At 34.4% G+C, this 19,549-nt stretch overlaps 1 protein-coding gene across 4 annotated transcripts in view; it reads right to left on the reverse strand.

Moving 5' to 3' along the window:
• Positions 1 to 19,549, reverse strand: part of GRIK2 (glutamate ionotropic receptor kainate type subunit 2) — a 454,658-nt gene that overhangs the window by 91,941 nt on the left and 343,168 nt on the right. For 3 of the 4 annotated variants that reach the window (XM_080390031.1, XM_080390030.1, XM_080390032.1), the window contains one exon: positions 19,092 to 19,309. In XM_080390031.1, coding sequence (XP_080246157.1) covers positions 19,092 to 19,309 — 218 coding nt within the window. The remainder of the gene's footprint in view (positions 1 to 19,091; positions 19,310 to 19,549) is intronic. The other variant, XM_080390033.1, reaches the window with a different exon arrangement.

A 19,549-nucleotide genomic window follows, 5' to 3' on the forward strand; every position in this document is an offset into this window, starting at 1 on the left:
TACACTGTTCTTTTGGGTAATTAGTTCCGTGAATTGCAGTCAGCATGGAAGAGTGGTTTTTGCTCAGAAATAAACTTTGCCTCAAATAAAAATCAAAACAAACAAACAACAAAAAACCAACAACAACAAAACCAAAACCAACAAAAAACCCAAACCAAAACAAAACAAAAAGGCAATGGGAAGAGAAGAGAAAATAAGGTAGATTTGTCAAAAAAAGTTCTTTGGCAGAATGTAATTTTTTTTCTAATTTGGATTCTTTGTTATTTTAGCTAACTGCAATATTTCCATGACAGGAAGATGTTTGGACATGTGAAAACTACATAACTTTATTGCAGAAAATGGTTACCACTTCATCACATTAACATGTGGAATTCTACTGCAAAGGGGAAGCTTTTTCACCACATGATATTTATATCACTGATGCTTCAGAGCATCTACTGCCTTTTATCATCTCATCAGCGAATGGCAGGGATTCCATTCAGGATTTTGTGCCTGTTATGAGTTGCAGCACATACCTAATTTCACCCAGATTTTAACCATTTGAATTGCACTATGGCTTTAATGTACCTCCACATTAATACAGTGCCCAGGATATTGGAGACAAACAAATATGACAGTAAAAAACAATCAAAAAACCCCAAACAACAAAACAACCAAACAACACAACAGGAGCCATTATCACTAACATGACGGTTAGCTGGTAATGGAGTTGCAAGTGCCTGTAGTTAACATAGGAATGAGTGTGGTATAATTGTCTTGTAAACAAATGATAGAACAAGATACTATTTTCATGAGAAAGTGCATTGGTGTATGATATTTTATTTCTGACAGTACAATAGAACTAACCTAATTTTCTATACAGGTAGAATTTAAAACACAATTACAAGGACTAGCTCTAATTTAAGAATTTGTTTTTCAGAATGTCCCGAGACCAAACTGCATATATCAACACCATAAAGACAACAAGAAGATAGAACTGAAATTTATCAGTCCAAAAGGAGCGGTATGATTCAGTGGTTGCCACAAAGGAGCTAGAGGAAGGAAACTAGCTCAGCAGACATTCTAGCATTATTCTATGCCTCTTAAGTATAAATTAACATATAAAAGAATCTATATGTTCCTTGTGATCTTTCAAATCCCAGTTGAGCTAGTTCTTTGCTTCGGTAAAACACAGTGAATTTAGTAATACCCCAAACTTTTTCATGGCATGCATTTGATGGCACCAGCAACAGTACTGCTGTGTTCACACTGTATATTTCTGCATCAATAATCTGTGAACATCCTGCAGCAAATCCTAATGTATTTTCTGTTGACCAATTTAGCAGAAAACATTCTGGCAAGGCAGATTTCTGAGTGTATTAGTTTAAGTAAAAATTTAGAGGAAAGAGCTTTCGGTAACAGTACATAGAAGGCTACAATTGCAAATTAATGATCTGATCTAATAGCCATCTATTTACCTACAAAATTTCAGCACAATTCACTGGGACTTAGTTGCACAGGGATACAAATTTTGGGGCTTAGAAAATAAAAAGGCTGCAATAAAGCCACTGTTAGTAAAGTGTAAAAAGTTTCATCTGATGCAATTGTTTTGATAATGCATAGTATTATGAAAAATGATTTCTTAGATAGGATTATGATAAAATGTTATCCTGTACTAACTACAGAATCAGATTCTTCTGATAAATGTTTTTCTTCATCGCACCTGGTTGCATCCATGTGTTAAAAAGTGCAGCTGAACTTTAAAGCAGCTCTATTCCTAATCTTTTACTGCATCACTATGATGTATTTCATGGGGAAAAGAAGTTTAACTTAATCCTTTTGACTTTATTGTTTAGGTAATCTGTTAAAATGCTCATTGTTTTCAGAAAACTGTCAGGGGACCTACAGTGAAAAATAATACTGTTTGTATAGTCTAATTAGCTAGATTGCAATATTTAATAAACAAGACACATACCTGTACTGACAATCAAATATTGTCATAATCTTGGTCTGTAGGGGTTTTTATTTTTTTCTTTTCTATGACAGCTTGCAAAATGCTTGTTTTAATGGAATTTAGATAAACAGTTACAGAACATGCTCAATATTACATGTATTCACACTATATTTTCCCACTCTGAAAACTATAATACTCAGTGCTTTTTATAAAAGAGATATAATAAGTGAACTAAAAATATACAAGGGGAGTCATTACACTACCAAAGCAATCCTGATTAAAGGAACAGGTTTTAGACCAGCTGAATAGCTGTTAGAGTACTCACTTATGGGTAGTCTTGGCCCTGAATCTCAGTGCACACAGGAGATAGGGTTGGCCAAAAGGGTGTGTAGTTGCTTCTGAGCAAGTACAGAAGCATTATAATACACAACAGAAAAGAAGGTTTGTCTGTGTCCACTTGTATTAGACTAAGAAGACTGAAGGTTTCAGCCTCAAGTGCTTAAAGTTTTTCCTAACTTCAAGAAGCTGACATTTAACTTTTTCGGTATAATTAAATAAGGCTATTTTTTCCATTACTAATACAGATTTACTATCTAAACTAAAAGCCTAATAAAGTTCAGTTTGTAAATGACTTCACATATTAGATACAGCTCTAAATTTTACTGCTATCTCTCTTTTACTTGCTTTGATAAATTGTTGATCAAACACAGCAAAAATGCAAGATGGATTTAATAGATTTTTAAAATGCTTTTGGCTATGTTTATTGAGGTACAAAGTATTTGGGTTTGGGCTACTGCATGACAGGAATGCCTCAGCTTCACTTTAAAGCCAAAGGCAGAATAATTTTCTCTTGTCATCAAATGTACCTGCAAGCACTGAAGGTAGACGTAACTTACTTGTACACATTATTACACAGTATTCTCAGATGAAAGAGCAATCTCGACAGATACCATGTAATGTTCATTTAAGCTCTTAATGCCAAAGCCCTCAGTTCTATACCTTGCAAACTTTGGAGGCATAGGAAGCTGAAGCACTGCAGAGTACTCAGCAAATCAGATTCCATTCTGGCTCTAAATATCTCAACTGTTAGTGCAACCTTTGATTCAGTGTATGCTCCAGTGCATTTATTTGTTTATTAGCATGAACAGAGCTCAAGGACCAGGGACAATTAATTTTCAATCCATGCTTTATTTCAGGGAGAAAGGTGCTTTTAGATAATTAATGCCAACTCCTTTTTCACATTGGCAATAAATATAATTTGCTCTAAGTATTAATTAAGCAGACTAGACTAGGGGTAGAACTTCCATTAAGCAGTATTTTAATTTAAAGATAGGTGAGGTGAGAAAATTGCTTCAATGTTTTATAAGAAACATGTATCCACCCCTGTAACTAGAGGTATTCTTAGAGAAAGATATATGATTAAGGAGTTGGGCTTTTTATAAGGGAAACCCCCAGTATGTTCAGCCTCAAATTCACCTTTTTGAAATCTCACAAGTTTGTAAAGTGAATGTAACAAAATCATCCGTCAGTGAATATTTCCCTCCAAGTATTCTATCCTCACTAACACCTGCTCCTTTTTACAGCTTGCTCAGAAAAGCATTCAACTGCTATCAGCAACTGTAAGCTCTCATACTGACAAATACTATGATCCACTGACTTGCCAGCTCAACATCATTTTGTTTACTGACTCTCCGGTTTTGCTATTCCCTGTAGAGCAATCTCTCTAAAGAGCATCCACTTGACTGATGTATTGAAACACAGTTTTTCTGCAGCAGTTCCTGTGTGGACAAACATTGAAAAGTCGCTTATACTTTTCAGAAAAAGAAACAAGCATAAATATCCAAGCTAGTCCCAAAACAAGGAACCTTCTGAACAAGTCTTTAAATATTTATACTCTAGAGAAATGATAAAATATTGTTTGTTTCCTATGAACATGCTCCAAAAGCAGCATTTACACTCATCTACAGTATAGTGATCAACCAGGGAGCCAATTCTTGTCCCACAGTAGTGCTGGATCTGCTTTCTTCAAAGAGAGAAGGAATTGCAGCATTCCAATTTAAAATTAATAAAATCCTAACCACTTTATGCAATTATCCAGGTAGATATCTATCTAAATTTTTAATTGTTGTTAAAGTGATTCTTTCAGAGCTGGAGTCAGGAAAGCCATCATATTCTAATTTTTGAAAGCTTGATAGAACCGATATTCTTAGTACAGATGAAGTGTAATGAAGCACTTTCCCATAGGAAAGTCTTCCACTCACATTCTTTGATGCCAAGTAACCTTCACATCTGCTATTTCCCTATTGATCGCTACAACTTGGCACTTCTGTAGAGTGTCTGATGAGGCAATTCTATTCAATGACACCACTTCCTCTTCAACAAAAGGAGTGCAGTAAAATAGCAGTGTGTTTCCTATACCTTCAGGGGAAACACTGTGTGCAAATTATGCAGACAAACATGTAGTCATCATTTATATGTGTGTATGTGGAGAAAAGGAGTGTTTGTTTTATACTGAACCATTGCCTATGTAAAATTATGCAAAGTAGATCTGGGTTTGAATTTTTTAAGCAAATGAGGAGTCATTCTGGGTCCCACTTAAAATATCCATCTCAAAATACATGGTGTTCACTATGGAAATAAGCTTGAAATTAGTCATCACTTAAAATATGTTCCAAACATATATTTACAAATCAGTAATGCACATTAGAGAATATCAGAACAAACAGTATGTTTGTTTTGCTGTCCTTGATTACAAAGACATCAAAGATTCTTTTTTCAAGTAAAATGAAATAATTTCTTCTTGACAGATATTACACTAACAAAATATTTCATTTGAAATTACAATGGTAAATAATATCAGTTATCTAATACTCCTTATTTAAATGCTGTGGGAAACACCAGCGTGATGGAAAGAAAAGCACTACATGTTTAAATTAAATATCAAATATAACAATTTGGTTTCAAACAAACTGAAACTATTAAACCACTGGTGTTTTATTTACTTCAGTTTTCCTCTAGTCCAAGCCTCTAGATATGTAACATTTGTAACATATAACTCTTTTTTTTTTTTTTTTTTTTTGTTGTTGTGGCAAAAATTCAGTCTTTCAGCTTTAATGACCACAATTTGTTCTGTGTGGTCTTGGAACAAGCTCTTTTTTTGTTTGTTTAGTTGGTTTTGTTTCTTTTTTTTCTCCGTTGTATGTCTTTAAACCTAGATTCACAAAGGTATTGAAACACCTAATACCTACAGAAAGCAATGGGAATTATTTATGAAAGAAGCATAGAAAGGAAATACAAGAAGGATATAGCTCCATTTTAGGATATTCAGGGTATAGAAATAATTTGCTTTAAGCTGAACCAGCACAACTAAGGGGAGAAAAAAGAAAGAAAAAAAAAAAGGGAAAAAAAAGAAATTGGTTTGGGAGCAAGACAAAAAACCCCAACAATAACAGCTCATGAGATGTCAAGTGCATACCAAAGATTGTTCCTAATAGGGTGGGTTTGCCTGATCCCATAATTTTTATGGAAAAGAGAATTTAGCCCAGTGATCTTGACTTTAAAAATGGTCCTGATTTGTTTTATTTACTACTTTAAAAATTGCCTGAAAATGTATAAGGCAGAAACATATAATGCATTTGGAACAATATACTTGAAATGATCTAAGAATTCTGTGTGTATTTTAAATTACTCTCCAATTAACATTTCTTCATATATTTTACTTTAGTCTCTAAACAACCTATGTCAAAATTCTTACTTCAAAATGTTGGGTCAGAAATCATGATTTTTTAACAATAATTTTTAAGGTAACTTTCAAACAGTGGAACAGGCTTCCTGGAGAGGTGGTCAATGCCTCAAGTTTTTCAGTGTTTAAGAAGCATTTGTGCAATGCCCTTAATAATTTGCTTTTAACTTTTAGTCAGCCCTGAAGTGGTCAGGCAGTTGGACTAGATGGTTGTTGTAAGTCCCTTCCGGCTGAAATGTCCTGTCCTATCCTATCCTATCCTATCCTATCCTATCCTATCCTGTCCTATCCTATCCTGTCCTATCCTGTCCTGTCCTATCCTGTCCTGTCCTATCCTGTCCTACCCTACCCTTTGCTATCCTATTCCATTTTAACTTTAATAATTTTGTCTCTGTTTTATCTTCTAACCAAGGAGCCCAAAAGTGCAGAAAAATAAAATTTTCTAAAGAGAATTAATAATTCAGAATCTATTAGAGTGTATAGTTTGTTCTATATTTTTTTCCTGTAATTTTATTTTTCCTGTAAACAAGGTTGTTAACTTTGCTGTGTCAGTCTATTAATCTTTTATATGCATGCAGAAACCCAGACGTGAATAGAACTTGGTTATACAATTTAAAAAATTGTATAATTTCTTTATAATTGTATAATTTCATAATAATGAAAGGAATCAATAACTGTAGTGTTGTCATCTTCAGGCTTAAAGGTGATTCCATGCTCTAAAAAATTACTATGCCAATTCTTTTGCTTCCTTATTCTTGCTGTTCTTTTGTAATGCAGGAAAAACAAGCAAAGTACTTGAAAAGACAGTCTCTTTCCTCTAAATGTATCAAGAGTTGCTCTAACCATTGTAAATTAAACCATACCACAATTCTGGATATCCAAATACTAACTTAGAGAATGACAATATAAAAATGTTTGGAGCTTGACTTGTTTTCAGAAATTATAATCTGTACATACCCTCAGATTTTTCATCATTTCTTGATTGACACCTACTAAACCTTAATAATGCAGTTGATCCTATTCAAACTGTACCCTTCAATTTAAAGTTTCCATGAAAATTCTGGCATAGAATTTGTCAAGATTACAATACACTTCCAACAAAATATGCAAACAATGCAAATATATTATTTGTGCACAGATCAAAAGCTTGCACCTGTCTCCCTAATTCAATAAAAAAACCTAATTGGACTCATAAATGTAATAAAAAATGACAAGCTATACAGCAGATGACACTGCAACATCTGTCCTGTTGGTGGAGGATAAATGTACTCAACCTTTAATATGATCAAACATATGGAATCACATGAGCAAAGCAAAACAGTGGACTGTGTTTATTACTTTTTATTTTCACTTTTTGTCTTAGAAAGATAGGCTTTTGCAATCACTGGCTTACTTTTAGGAACACTCATTATGACCAGGCCAATCTTTCAAAATATGATGTTTACAAAAACAGACCAGAATTTGGGCCATAGTCCAACTCCAATTGTAAGCCAAAATGTGAATGTTTTCTATGATTTGAAAGAGATTTTTCTCTTATTTTTTTTGTGTCCATTTAAGTGCCAACATGTAAGAAATAAAAACCTGTTCACAGGCTGTTAAACCAATAATCTAAATTAACACAAATATCCCCACAGCTCTAGTTAAGTCAGCTTTATTATTAGAATTAGAATTATTCATATTATTCTTTGTAAAATTAATTAATTTGCATACATAGATTTTAATCACAGCCTCTCCCTACATTCATACTGCAGTTTATACATACATGAAAGTTGCCTAGTGCTGTGACCAGAAATTTTATAAGATCTATCTTACATACTTATAATCACCTACACGTTAAGCATGTAGACCAAGGTACTAATTTAAGCTTCTCCACAGTCAATGGGAGAAGTTCTTCAGCTTTGGAGAACATTGCCCTTCTAGGACAGTTACTTAGGGCAGTATGGAAGAACTGCTTTCTGTGCCTTTCAGTTTCTTTCCAGTGCCAATGAAAGGCAAGTAGATAACTGCTTGAGAAGAAAGCAGGTATCTACATTTGGGATGAGAACAAACCTGCCCTATATGTTTCAAAAACTATCCTAGCAAAAAAAATCATCTGGAGGCACCTGTTTTCCAGCTTTGAGACCAAAACACAGGATCTTATTATGTCTTCCTATTTCTCTCATTCACTAGTTGAGATTCTTTCACCAGCCCACCAATTTACCAATCTATTGGTAAATTTACAATTTACCAACTTATTGTTAGTACAATCCTACTCTATGCATTTTGAGAAACTTCAGGAATACAGCCTATTCCTCATTTTCCTCATTATCAATTTAGGGATGCCATGCTTTGTTTCACAATTCTTATATTTATGAAAGAATAATAAATTGCTCTTGCTACACATTTTACCTATGAAGTTAATAATATTAAAATAGAGTTTGTGTAACACAATAAAGTGTAAAAAAATAAAGTATTAAAAATGACAAATAAATAGTAATGGAAGGCTTTTAATGACTTATTTCCATCATATGTCAACAAATTTTAAAATAACAAAAACAATCTCAAATCACACAATATTAAAACTGCAATATTTATCAGTTCTGGTGGTTTTGTTGTTAGATTTATTCCACTAAAAGTTAGCGATTCAACTTGTCAAAGCAATTCTATATTTCTGAAAGGAAAATTGAAGACCTGAAGATTAAGACCAAGAGTCTTAATGTTTTGGGGTAGTGTTAAGAAATTTATTTGGAGTATTTAAAAATCAAGCTCTATCTTGGAAAGAAATCCATAAATCCATTATTAGCTAAATGAGAAAGTAAAACAAATAATGGCTTCAATACTGCTTATGAGATGAGCCTTATAGTTTCCTTTCAATCCTCCTTTCATCTTTGATAACATGATTTGAAAAGACAGCCACTGAGACAGCCAAATCTTCATTATGAACAGGCTCTACAAAAAAAAAAAAAAAAAAACAAACAAAAAAAAAAAAAAAAACACCAAAAAGCCACAAACCAAACCAAACAACAAAAAACTTAATTTCAGAAGAGACATTTCTTCTATGAGGCACCTGTGACTAGAATAGGAATTTATAACTGAAATTTCAGTGTTTCCTCTGGTAACTTCTGATTTCATGGGTAGCCAAACCCCTGACTAGAATACCATTGTTGGATTGCACATCTGTAATATGAACTATGCTCAGGGTCTCTGTACTTCAGGGACAAAAGCTGCATCAGAAATACTAAGTCTATCCATAAAATAAATTAAGGAACCAAAGTGTTGATTTTGTTCAACTCAAGTAAATTCCTCAGCAGTTCAACCTGAATAAAAATATACTTGAACTATAACTACCTGGATAACCTTAGATAGAAGTTCTAACATCAAAGAAACTATTTTCACAACTTCTTTTGCAGATAAGGTAAAAGAGTAAAAGAACAGCAGGGCAGCCTTCCCAACAAATCACAGAAATATTTGGTGCTAGTCTTCCTTTTTCACAGAAAGTTCCTTTAAGGTTGTGTCTTCCTTTTTCAGAAAGTGGAAATGTATGAAAGAGTACATGAAACTTCTATCAGACATGTCATATAGAAGCTTCTTAAGAGTTTTGGAAGATTCCTTGTAAGTCAAGGAAGGAAAATGTTTTGTATCAAAAAATAAAAAATGAAAGACAGAGAAACAGAAAGATGGTAAGAGCAGCAGAAAGAGGAAGAGAACAGTTTCTATCCTACCACTGTCCTTCTGTTGCACAAGGAAGTAAGAGTTCTTCAAAAAAAGACCAGAAAAGTCAAGTCTTCAAAGGCCTTTATGATACTTGCTGTATTTTATAGCTCATTGAGGCAGAGCTGATTTCAGTTCTCAAATGCAAAGACAGACTACTCAAATACAAATATTTTCAGGTAAGCAATACTACATCCTTCGTTAATTTTCACAGTGCCTAGTTTCCAGCTAGAAATAATAGTTTACTAATAGTATATATTAAAATAATACAAGCTCTCATGCTTCCCTCAAATCACAAGTCACAACAGGATTCATATATTAACTTATCTGGATTTTAGTTGCCAGTTACATTTAAACATATATTGTGAGAGCTTTAGTCAAATCCAGTGTAAAATAACAAATTATTTATGATCGTCACCATTATTATGAGTGACTGTCTTAGCTCTTAAGATGCACAAAAAGATAACCTCCTATAATTTCCTATACAATACATTGATGAGTATACTGAAAGATCACATGCCATATCCGAACAAATGACAAAATGTTAAGAAATATATTGCTTATCCTTTGCCCAATGTATTCATGGGCAGATAATCATCCGATCAGGAGACTACTCCAGTCATAAAGAACTGGCTGATCATAGCTCTATTTGCTTTGATGAGCAAGATATTATTTTTTCAGACTCTGATAGTTAAAATTATTTAGATGTACTCTGAATTTCCTAAACAAACCCTAACTCTGAAATGTATCTTTCATATAGAATGCTGTTTGCAGCTGCAGGATTCTCTATGATCTAGTTCAGTTCGCTTTCTCACCTTGCTCATGATCTAAAGACAGACATAAAAAGAGAAAATCTGAAGAGAGAAAAGGAAAGTGTTCTTGCCCTGCCTCCTGAGGGAAAGCAGCAAGAGAAGAAGAGAAAGGTGATAAGGCTAGATAGCAATTAGGTTATGCATTTTTGAGGAAAAAGCCTTGCAACCAAACCTGTGATCAGAACCCAAAGTTCAGTCATTCTTTCATGACTGATCCTGTCAGCAGTGCCATTACAGGCCCTGTGGAGGTCAGAAAGTTAAGCTCACATGAGGGAAAGGAATCAAAAGGGCATACTAGTCACGACAAAACCTACAATACATAAGGACAGCATACATTCTGGAAGTATCTGCAACTACATTGCAATTGATTTTCCCATCCTCACACCTCCAAATCCATAGGCAACAGAACCCACTTCCCAAAGGCTGTGGTTTCCCAGTGGCTTTCACAGTTAGCAGGGTCATATAAGATTGCCCTGCGTGGGAAGCAGACACCCTCCGCTACACTCACATAAGTTCTAGCTTTCTAGCAGACAGATCAGCTTTCTTCACAACTGAAAAGTAAACATGCAAGAACAAAAAAAGAATTCTTTTTCAGCTGGATCAGAAATCTGGACTGACGCTTGCCACAGCCCTGTGACGTGTAGAGACAACAGAGCTTGAGACTGAAGGCAAGAGAAGAGGTTGGACTACTCACAGTTGGACTGGCTTAAGTTGATTCCAAAGCAACAAAAGAAGAAAGCTATTGAGAGATACTACCAGAAGCAATTTGCAGTGATTAGTAGTGATCAAACTCCATCTGACTTGAAAGGAAAAAGCCCCTCCTTTTCCTGTTTTCAGTGCCATCCCTATATATGCTCCAAAATAAAAGACAGAATGTGTTTCTCTTAATTACAAAATGATTTTTCAAGTATCTAGATTATAATATTGCTCTGAATCAGCTAATGTTTGGTAGAAATTCTTGTGTTTTGCCTGTAAAAAATCCTGACACAATTTAGGACTCAAAGTGTTGTCTGTACAACATCTGTATATCAGGCTTGACTTTAAACATTGAAAAATGTACAGTTATTGGCAATTTTTTTCCCCCTCTGGGCTCTGATTTCTGGTATCCTATAATTCTACCCAAATGGCAGTTATATCTTGCTTTATTTTACCACACCTTATACACTGAAAAAAACCACCTTTATTCAGACAAACTCTATCATGTATGTACAGTACAGATGATTAATGCATGTGCATTAATTAATGAATATTGTTGCCAGATGCAATTTTGAAAAATATCAAGTGTCAGCTTCTTGCTGGTATGTTCATTTTAGCTCTACATTGCATTCACAATGAGAAATACTTAATGGAAATAGCCAGATGGGAACATAAGTTACATAAGTTACCTGAGAGTTCTGTGGGGAGATCAGCATGAAAATTTTTCCACTATGAATATTTGGGGGAAGGCAGATATTAAGATGTGGAAAATATTAATTGATCCAAAGACAAAGAAGACTTTTCCTAATGCCAACTTTTAATTTAATTATGATGTCTCACTTTGACTTTCTTTCAAAAATAACTAGCAGGGATGCAATTCATATGTTAAATATTTAGTTCAGTATTTTAATTATTGTGAATAACTAATCTTTTCACTAGAATATTATGTATATTTCTTTGAGAGGACCCTGAAAAGCATTTGTACATGTTTCATGTTTCTAAGAGCTGTAGCTGGAGACAGGTGTAAATGATAAATATGAATCCTATGATTTTGGAGCATAATTATTCATGAATACCACATATTACCCAACAGCTTATTCAGAGTGCTTACTATCTGGATATATGGCATAATGCAGTATAAGTCTTTGCAGAAATGAAAAGTTGTCTAGTTCTTGTGTTCATTTTATTCAGCCCATAATGGACGAACAGAGTATAAGGAAAAAGGAGTGGGGAATGGGGAAAGGGAAGGGAGAAGGCATGGGCATGGACAAAGGCAAGGGTGGAAAGGTAGTGGATTTCTACATTTTCCATCTATTTCTAGATTCATACTTCAGCACTGAGATGCAACAAGCAGCCAAACATATGCTCTTATACACTGCAGCAACAGTAATAGCTCTGACAAGCCCAGAGAAGAGGGAAGGATCAAGACAGCCTGAAATCATTTCAGTCACTTTGTCCCAGTACCTAGAGGGTTGGTTGGAATGAGGCCCTTTATGTGAATTAGTTCTGCTTTCTGCCCTCAGATTTGCAAGAAAGACAGGTCACCTCAAAGAACTTAATGGTACTAAATGTATCTGAAATTCTTCTATTTAGAATTCAAATGCACTGCTGCTCTTATACTCTGTGTTAATGCATCATCTAACCTACCTATCTCTACCTAGCTTCCTTGATCTTTTAAAGAAATAAGTAGAACTCAGTGAGGCAGAGGTGTTTTGAGGTCTCTGGACAAAGCTTGTGTCTCATTCTCACAGCCTGTGTCATTGCAGATTTAGTTCTTACAAGTCTACAGAGTGACCACAGACCTTGCTTTACAGGTTTGCAACTCTGCTGGCTTTTTTTTTTTTTGTACATTCAGTGGTTAACTGAGTAGTTGTTCCTGCAAAGAGGGAAAAATCATGGGAAAAACGAACCAATGCATTTCAACTGTATGTGTGCAAAGCAGATAGACCCAAACCATCATGAAGAAAAGAAAAGAAAAGAAAAGAAAAGAAAAGAAAAGAAAAGAAAAGAAAAGAAAAGAAAAGAAAAGAAAAGAAAAGAAAAGAAAAGAAAAGAAAAGAAAAGAAAAGAAAAGAAAAGAAAAGAAAAGAAAAGAAAAGAAAAGAAAAAAAAAAGAAAAGAAAAAAAAAAAGAAAATAAAAGATTATATAGTATTTATATGCAATTCCCTTTTTAATCAGAAGTGCCACGTGTTTTTATGCATAAGAACAAGTCTGTATTTGTTACATTCAAATGCAACTTATCTATAAAGTGAAATAATTTTAAAGCAAACTCAACATGTATTTGTGGTATCTGCTACCAATTATTTTTTAAGCATTATCCAGATCAGCACACAGAGGCTGGGACCCAAAAAATTGTTTTCCATTAGTCACTGTGAGTCAGTGGATATTTGAGAACCTCAGAAATGGTGTTTCTTTCACCTTTCACTTGGAACAATTCAACCAAGTAATTGACATGCACTTCTAAACTTCAGAATGCTTTATTTGCAGCATTCAGATAAAGGTTCTGTGTGAGTATATGTTCATATCCTTGTACTTGCATACTTATTTGCTGAACAGATAAATGTCATTTGTCTGTTACAATGTTCAGACCCAGGTTTGAAAAACCCATTGCAGTTATACTGGCTTTATGCATGCCAATGCCACCACCACTCATAATAAATGAATGGCATTCATATCCTTATTCGTGCTGCTATTCTTTCATTTATGTTAGGGGATTTGTCATTTGTACTTCAAGTGCACGCGGTGGGAACATTCCCCTACAACTCCTTCTTTCAGCCTTAAAGGACTATTTCTAAGATTTTGCAATGTATATGTAGACCTTCATGCTATTTCCTTTAACAATAGGCTGAGAATTTGGAAGAGCAAGATAGACACTAAGCACTGAATTCTTGGCACCCAAAATTTCCTGAGGGAGGTGGTAATAAAATGTCTAGGGTAAAAAGCAGGGGATGGGGGTGGGGGTGAGAACAGGACAACAGGGGACTAAAAGGGTCAGCAGCTTGGATTTTTGTGGTGAAAAAGTAGTGAGGGGAGAAATGGAAGATATTGTTGAAAAGTAGAGCTGGAGTATAAAAATGAGTCCTAAGGAAGAAAAGGAAAGAAACTGGAAATGTAAATGATAAATAGACTAGCCTATCAGATAATTCTAAGCTGTGTGTCAGCTTCCCTGAATTAGTCCCCTATCTGCCTTTTACCAAGTGAACTTGAAAAAGATACATTCCCTTTTAGTGCTTCAGCTTTGTTATCAACAAAACAAGGGTATAAAATATACTACTCTCACAGCGAGCTTAATTCATGATACAGAAGTAATGACACTAATCTACTGCTATTAAAGAATGAAAAATTACTTTGTTTTTTACTATTTTGTATGCAAATGTCTAGTAACCATAACTGAGAAAAATTCACTGGGCACGGTACTGTACAAAAACAGGAGAAAAAAAAATCTGACATTGAAAGATACAGATATGAAAAATTATGAGAAAAACAGAAATACACAACACCTTCACAAAAAGGAAAAAACATTGTAGATCACATTTAAGAATATGTGCTGTAATAGTTTCTTTGTGTGTGAGGATGAAGAAATGTGGTACAAATAGAAACAGGGTACAATTAACATTGTTCTCAATTTCAGAGCTGTCATTCAGCAAGAAAACAGACATTGAGATTTTAGGAAACAGACTGAGAGACCACAGAAATCAGAGGCAATGGAAAAAATAAATGCTTTTTATCTTATTCCAAACAGCAAGGAATACAAGCTTCTGAAACCTGAAAACTATCAATAGTCATAAAAGCAGCCAAGAGAAAGGAAGAACTTCATAACTAAGAAAAACTCCACAATATGAGAAACACCAAAACACTTATCAGGAGTGGAAACTACGAGCCTAGCAGCAGATATGGATTAGAATTTACTTTCATGTTTCTTTCCTTCTGATTCTTGGATAATAGTAAGGTTTTCTTTGTTGTTTCCAATGAAATGGCCCGCCAGATCCATCTGACATGTAACAGACTCATAAAATTACTTCCTTTCCATGCTGAGACTAGATAAGTAGATTTTAAGAGAAGACAGCATTGAAAATTTCCTTCACTTTCTGGCTTCTAAAAGGATTTGTAATGTCATGTTTCTCAAACCATGAGAAGGTATACAATGACCTGGAGGGCCTGATAACCTGCTGAAGACAACATTTTCGTTTTTTATCAAAGCTATTTTACAGGGATGTTTGACTCACAAGGGTAGCAGCATTTTCAATATATATCCTTTGTTCTCTCCAAGATTTTAACTTTAGCAGGTTTTAATCCAACGGTCAGTTTGTCTGATTCCCATTTAGGTTCTCCTTCAAAAAACATTCCTTTTCTGTTTGAGTACCACACAGCTTTGGCCAGGTTCCAAAGTTTTTTTAAGAAAGCATTCAATGGACCGCTATGTAGATAATAGATGCAGAAATTACTGTCAGTCTCACGGGTAGCTACCGAGCCTCATTGTGATTGGAACTAATAACTACTACCAAGATATGATAATTTCATTTAACATTAGAAAACCATCTGGTGCCTTCATTTCTTGTTGTAATGTAATGCCACTGTTTTACTCAATGCACTCTCATGAGAATGAGACAAAATAGCTAAGGAAAAGCATACGCACAGATGATAAATTTATCCTCTTAGTAATCTTTGTGCAATGCCCACACCCCACACTGACACCCTGAACTCATACTTTCATAGATATTTGAAGTAGGAGGGGACTACTAAAATCTAATCTGAGTTCCTGTGTAACAAAGGCTATGTATTTCATTGAGTAGACATGTTATTAAAAGTGTAACATGTTTGGGCTATGCTGTATCTGTTTTTCTTACAGTGGCCACATGATGGATGCATTCAGCTGACTCCTAGATAAGTTGTACCACTGATTAATGAATCTTACTTGTAAAAATATGCACCTTATTTCTAGTCTGTTTTTGCTAACTTCAGCTTTGAAACACTGGGTATCATTATGACTTTTTCTGCTAGATTAAACAGTCATCTGCTGCCAAAGTCTCATTCCATTAAGGCACTTACAGGCCATGATCAAGTCACCTCTCAACCTTCTCTTCAGCAGATTGAACAAACCAATGTTCTATAGCCTCTAACTGCAATGCTTTTTTCCAGACCCACAGTCATTCATTCACCTTTAATGAACTCTTTCCAATTTTAAACATATTTTTGAAGTGTGGTCACCAGAACAGGACACAATAGTGCAGTGTTACTTCCTGCTTGATATTCACTTGTCTATGTATCAGAGAATATAATATATATCATATAAACCCCTCCTTTAACTTACTGATAAAACAGGAAGTATTCTGAAGGAATTAGAAATGTATTTATCCTGGTTATTTAAACACAATGCAGAAAATGTACACAACTCTTGCCTTTTCTATACTATCTTACTTTTCTGTACTATCTACATCTAGTTAGTGTCACTTCTGGCACTTAAGATACTTTTCTGAGAGTTTTTGTCTTCCTTTATCAGTTTCCTGGTTTAAAGTGCTTTTTATATTATTCTTTAGTAGTAGTATCAATCAGCTGTTCTACTCTAGTAGTATGTTTTAAGGTAATTCCATTTACAGTCTTATTTTAAAATATTTTCTTACATTTTCATTTTCTTCATTTAATGAAGTTACATTCCTGAAGCAATTTGCTTATACAAAATAGAAATATATTTTGAAAACACACAAATACAGACATAGTATGTTGACCAGAACAACAGCACTCTGTTTTCTGATAACTTGGCATCATTAGGTGAAGACACCTAATTTTACCAGAAAGTATACTATGACAGATAGTCTGTGTACAAATGTTTTGCTTTATCTTTCATGGAGTATATATTTAAATCCATTGTATTCCTTACATAGGTAGCTCTAGTGAATAGCATTTACATCAAGAATACTTGAACATCTAACTGGAAGTTACTTCAGGAAGTTACTGAATGAACCAAATGAGATTGTATAGTTTCCATTTACTTTTCATTTTCAGCATGATTTTCACTTATTGGCTGAACTACAACTACAGTTGCAGTGACTTCTAATGCTTAAGTTTGGATCCATTTCATTAGGTAAATAATACAAATTAATTTACATACTACTAGATAAGATAGTAAACATCAGAAAAATATTTGAAAACATTTGAATGCTAGCTGGAACAGAAGTTCTTAACTATCAGTGCATTTTCATGTGTACAAAACACTTACTAACCATGATTGGTTTGCATATAAAACCCAGAAAATATGTTTGTTCAAAAGAATAAACATTAATTTGCCCTAATCAGCTTAAAATAAAGAAATCCTGTGTATTGTTCTGATTTCTCTTTTTTATTCATAGTGAAGGAGAACTCATTAATGTACTACAAAACTATACCAAACTATGTGAACTGACACCATAACTCTGTTGTGCATAAGTCTAAGTTATTTCAACCGCAAACAAAAATCTTCTAAGCAGGATGTGCAATTGCTGTTTCAATAGAAGTAAGCTCTCTCTAATTCCTGGATAAAATACACTAGATAAACACAAAATATATCTAGATAAATAGAAACAGAAGAAGAAAGAGAGCAGAAAGAAAGAAATGTGCAGAAAAGGGAGCAGTATATTAATATGCAGAGGGCAAAAACATCCAGAGAAAGAGAAATTGTCTCTGTGCACTTAAAACCCCCACAGATTATGCACATACAAAAAAAGGAAAAAGAGTGAATAACAGAGAAAATTAAGGGTGCGGGGAAGGAAAACTAAAAGTTAATACACAGAGAAAAGTGCTTCTGGAAACCAGAAGGAAAGACACTGCTAATTTAAAGTTACTTTCTAATATTTTAGAGTCCACAGTTTGAATCTGAATCAGAAAAAGTTCAAAATTTTCTGCCAGCCAAAAATGAAATTAAAGCCCTGTAGTGTTTTCTGGTAACACAGGAAATAACTTGTGTTACCTCTTTATGTCCTGAGAGGTGAATCGACTCTTTTAAGAACTGCAGACTTTAAGCTATGTTGTTTCTTTTAACTGCTTCATGTACTTTCTGACATCAAGAGACCTCTAGTTGATTAGTTACATCTATTAACTTCATCAGCTATGTTTCCAACAAGCATCCCGGGGAAAATACTCAGAACCTTCGCAATGTATGCTATAAGTTAAATAGCCTAAAACATTCCAAGATATTGATTTGATTTTTATTTCCAAGCAGAAGCTGAAAGCCCTAAAATTATTTTTAAAAATTAAAACTCTGTGTACACTTTGATTGGCTGTAATGTTAAAAGATTAAATACTCATTATTTAGCCTTGATACCTAAATAAATTTTGTAGACTCTTAATCAAATGAGAAGAGCTGAGCACACATTCTTCAATTTCTGCACCAGTTTACAAGTTACCTTGGACCTCAGTTTGTCTAATTGCAAATGCCAATTAGACAGACACTGCAAAGCTTTAGGTGACAGCATAATAACTCATAAAGCCAGAATATACTAGCTAAAAGTCTTCAAAATGTACCAAAGATCAGACAAATATTTTAAACACCTCTCGCTTTGGGAGATCCAAGACACTTCTGCGCTATCAAACACAAAGGGATATAGAAGAAACCATCCTTTCTCCCCTTCATGCATATTTCTCACTAATTTAAGCCCACTTAAATGCTTGATGAAGCTAAAGAAGATTTCTAATTCAGCAGCATATTTCACTGTATTTCAAATTGAACTATCTTGATAACAGCTTAAAAGGAATAGAAAAGCAGGAAGAATCTGAGATTTTTATATGGACCTCGAGTTTCATTCAAAAGTTTCTGAAAAAATACAAAGTCCAAAAGGTTTTTCTCAGTCCAGCCACTAATATTCTTAGTGTAGTCCTGTTGCTTGAACAAAGACTACAATGAAGTACAATGCTATTGAACTGATAACATAACTCTAATCTGACAAAACTCATTCTTATACATGGCTATAGGACAACCGTCTGAGCAAATTGCTCAAGTTTCTTCACCTACTTCACTGCTAGGAATTTAATTCTTTAAGTGAAAATCATCAGAGAAATCACCTGTTGTTACCCATGAGAGATTTTGCATTGACATCTTTACTGCCTTGCATATCCTCAAAAAAGCGATTTTTAGTTGCTTTTGACAGCAGCGGGAATCATACATGTTGCTTCTCAACAAGGTGCACAAACTTTCCCCCCACAATTGGGATATAGCATCTTTTCAAACAGAATATAAATCTTACCTTGAAGAAAGTCATGGTTGCTCCATCTTCAACTGCTCCATACTCTATCTTTGTCTGCTTGGCCAAATCATCAGCAGAATCAATAGGGGATTCCATACGTTCCACTGTCAGAAAGGCGGCTAGGTTAGCAGTGTACGAAGAAATGATGATAAGTGTGAAAAACCACCAAATGCCTCCCACTATCCTGGTGGAGAGGGCTTTGGGCATGAGCTCAGAACCTAACGAAAACCAGGGGAGAAAGGTGAAACCAATGCACAGAAAACAATCAATAAGTGTTCAGCACTTTTTGCCACAGTGGGGAGATGGAATCACTGTGCAAAAAAATCTTTAAGCTACAGGCTTACGTGTACTGCTTGTACAAACACACAAAACTGAAATGAAAAATAAGAACTGATTACACTTATAAAGACATCTTTCTGGAGCTGTGGGAATTAGAAGATAGTAATGGGAGATTCAGT

The sequence above is a fragment of the Falco punctatus genome, assembly GCF_963210335.1.
Source record: "Falco punctatus genome assembly, chromosome: 5".
NCBI classification, from domain to species: Eukaryota; Metazoa; Chordata; class Aves; order Falconiformes; family Falconidae; genus Falco; species Falco punctatus.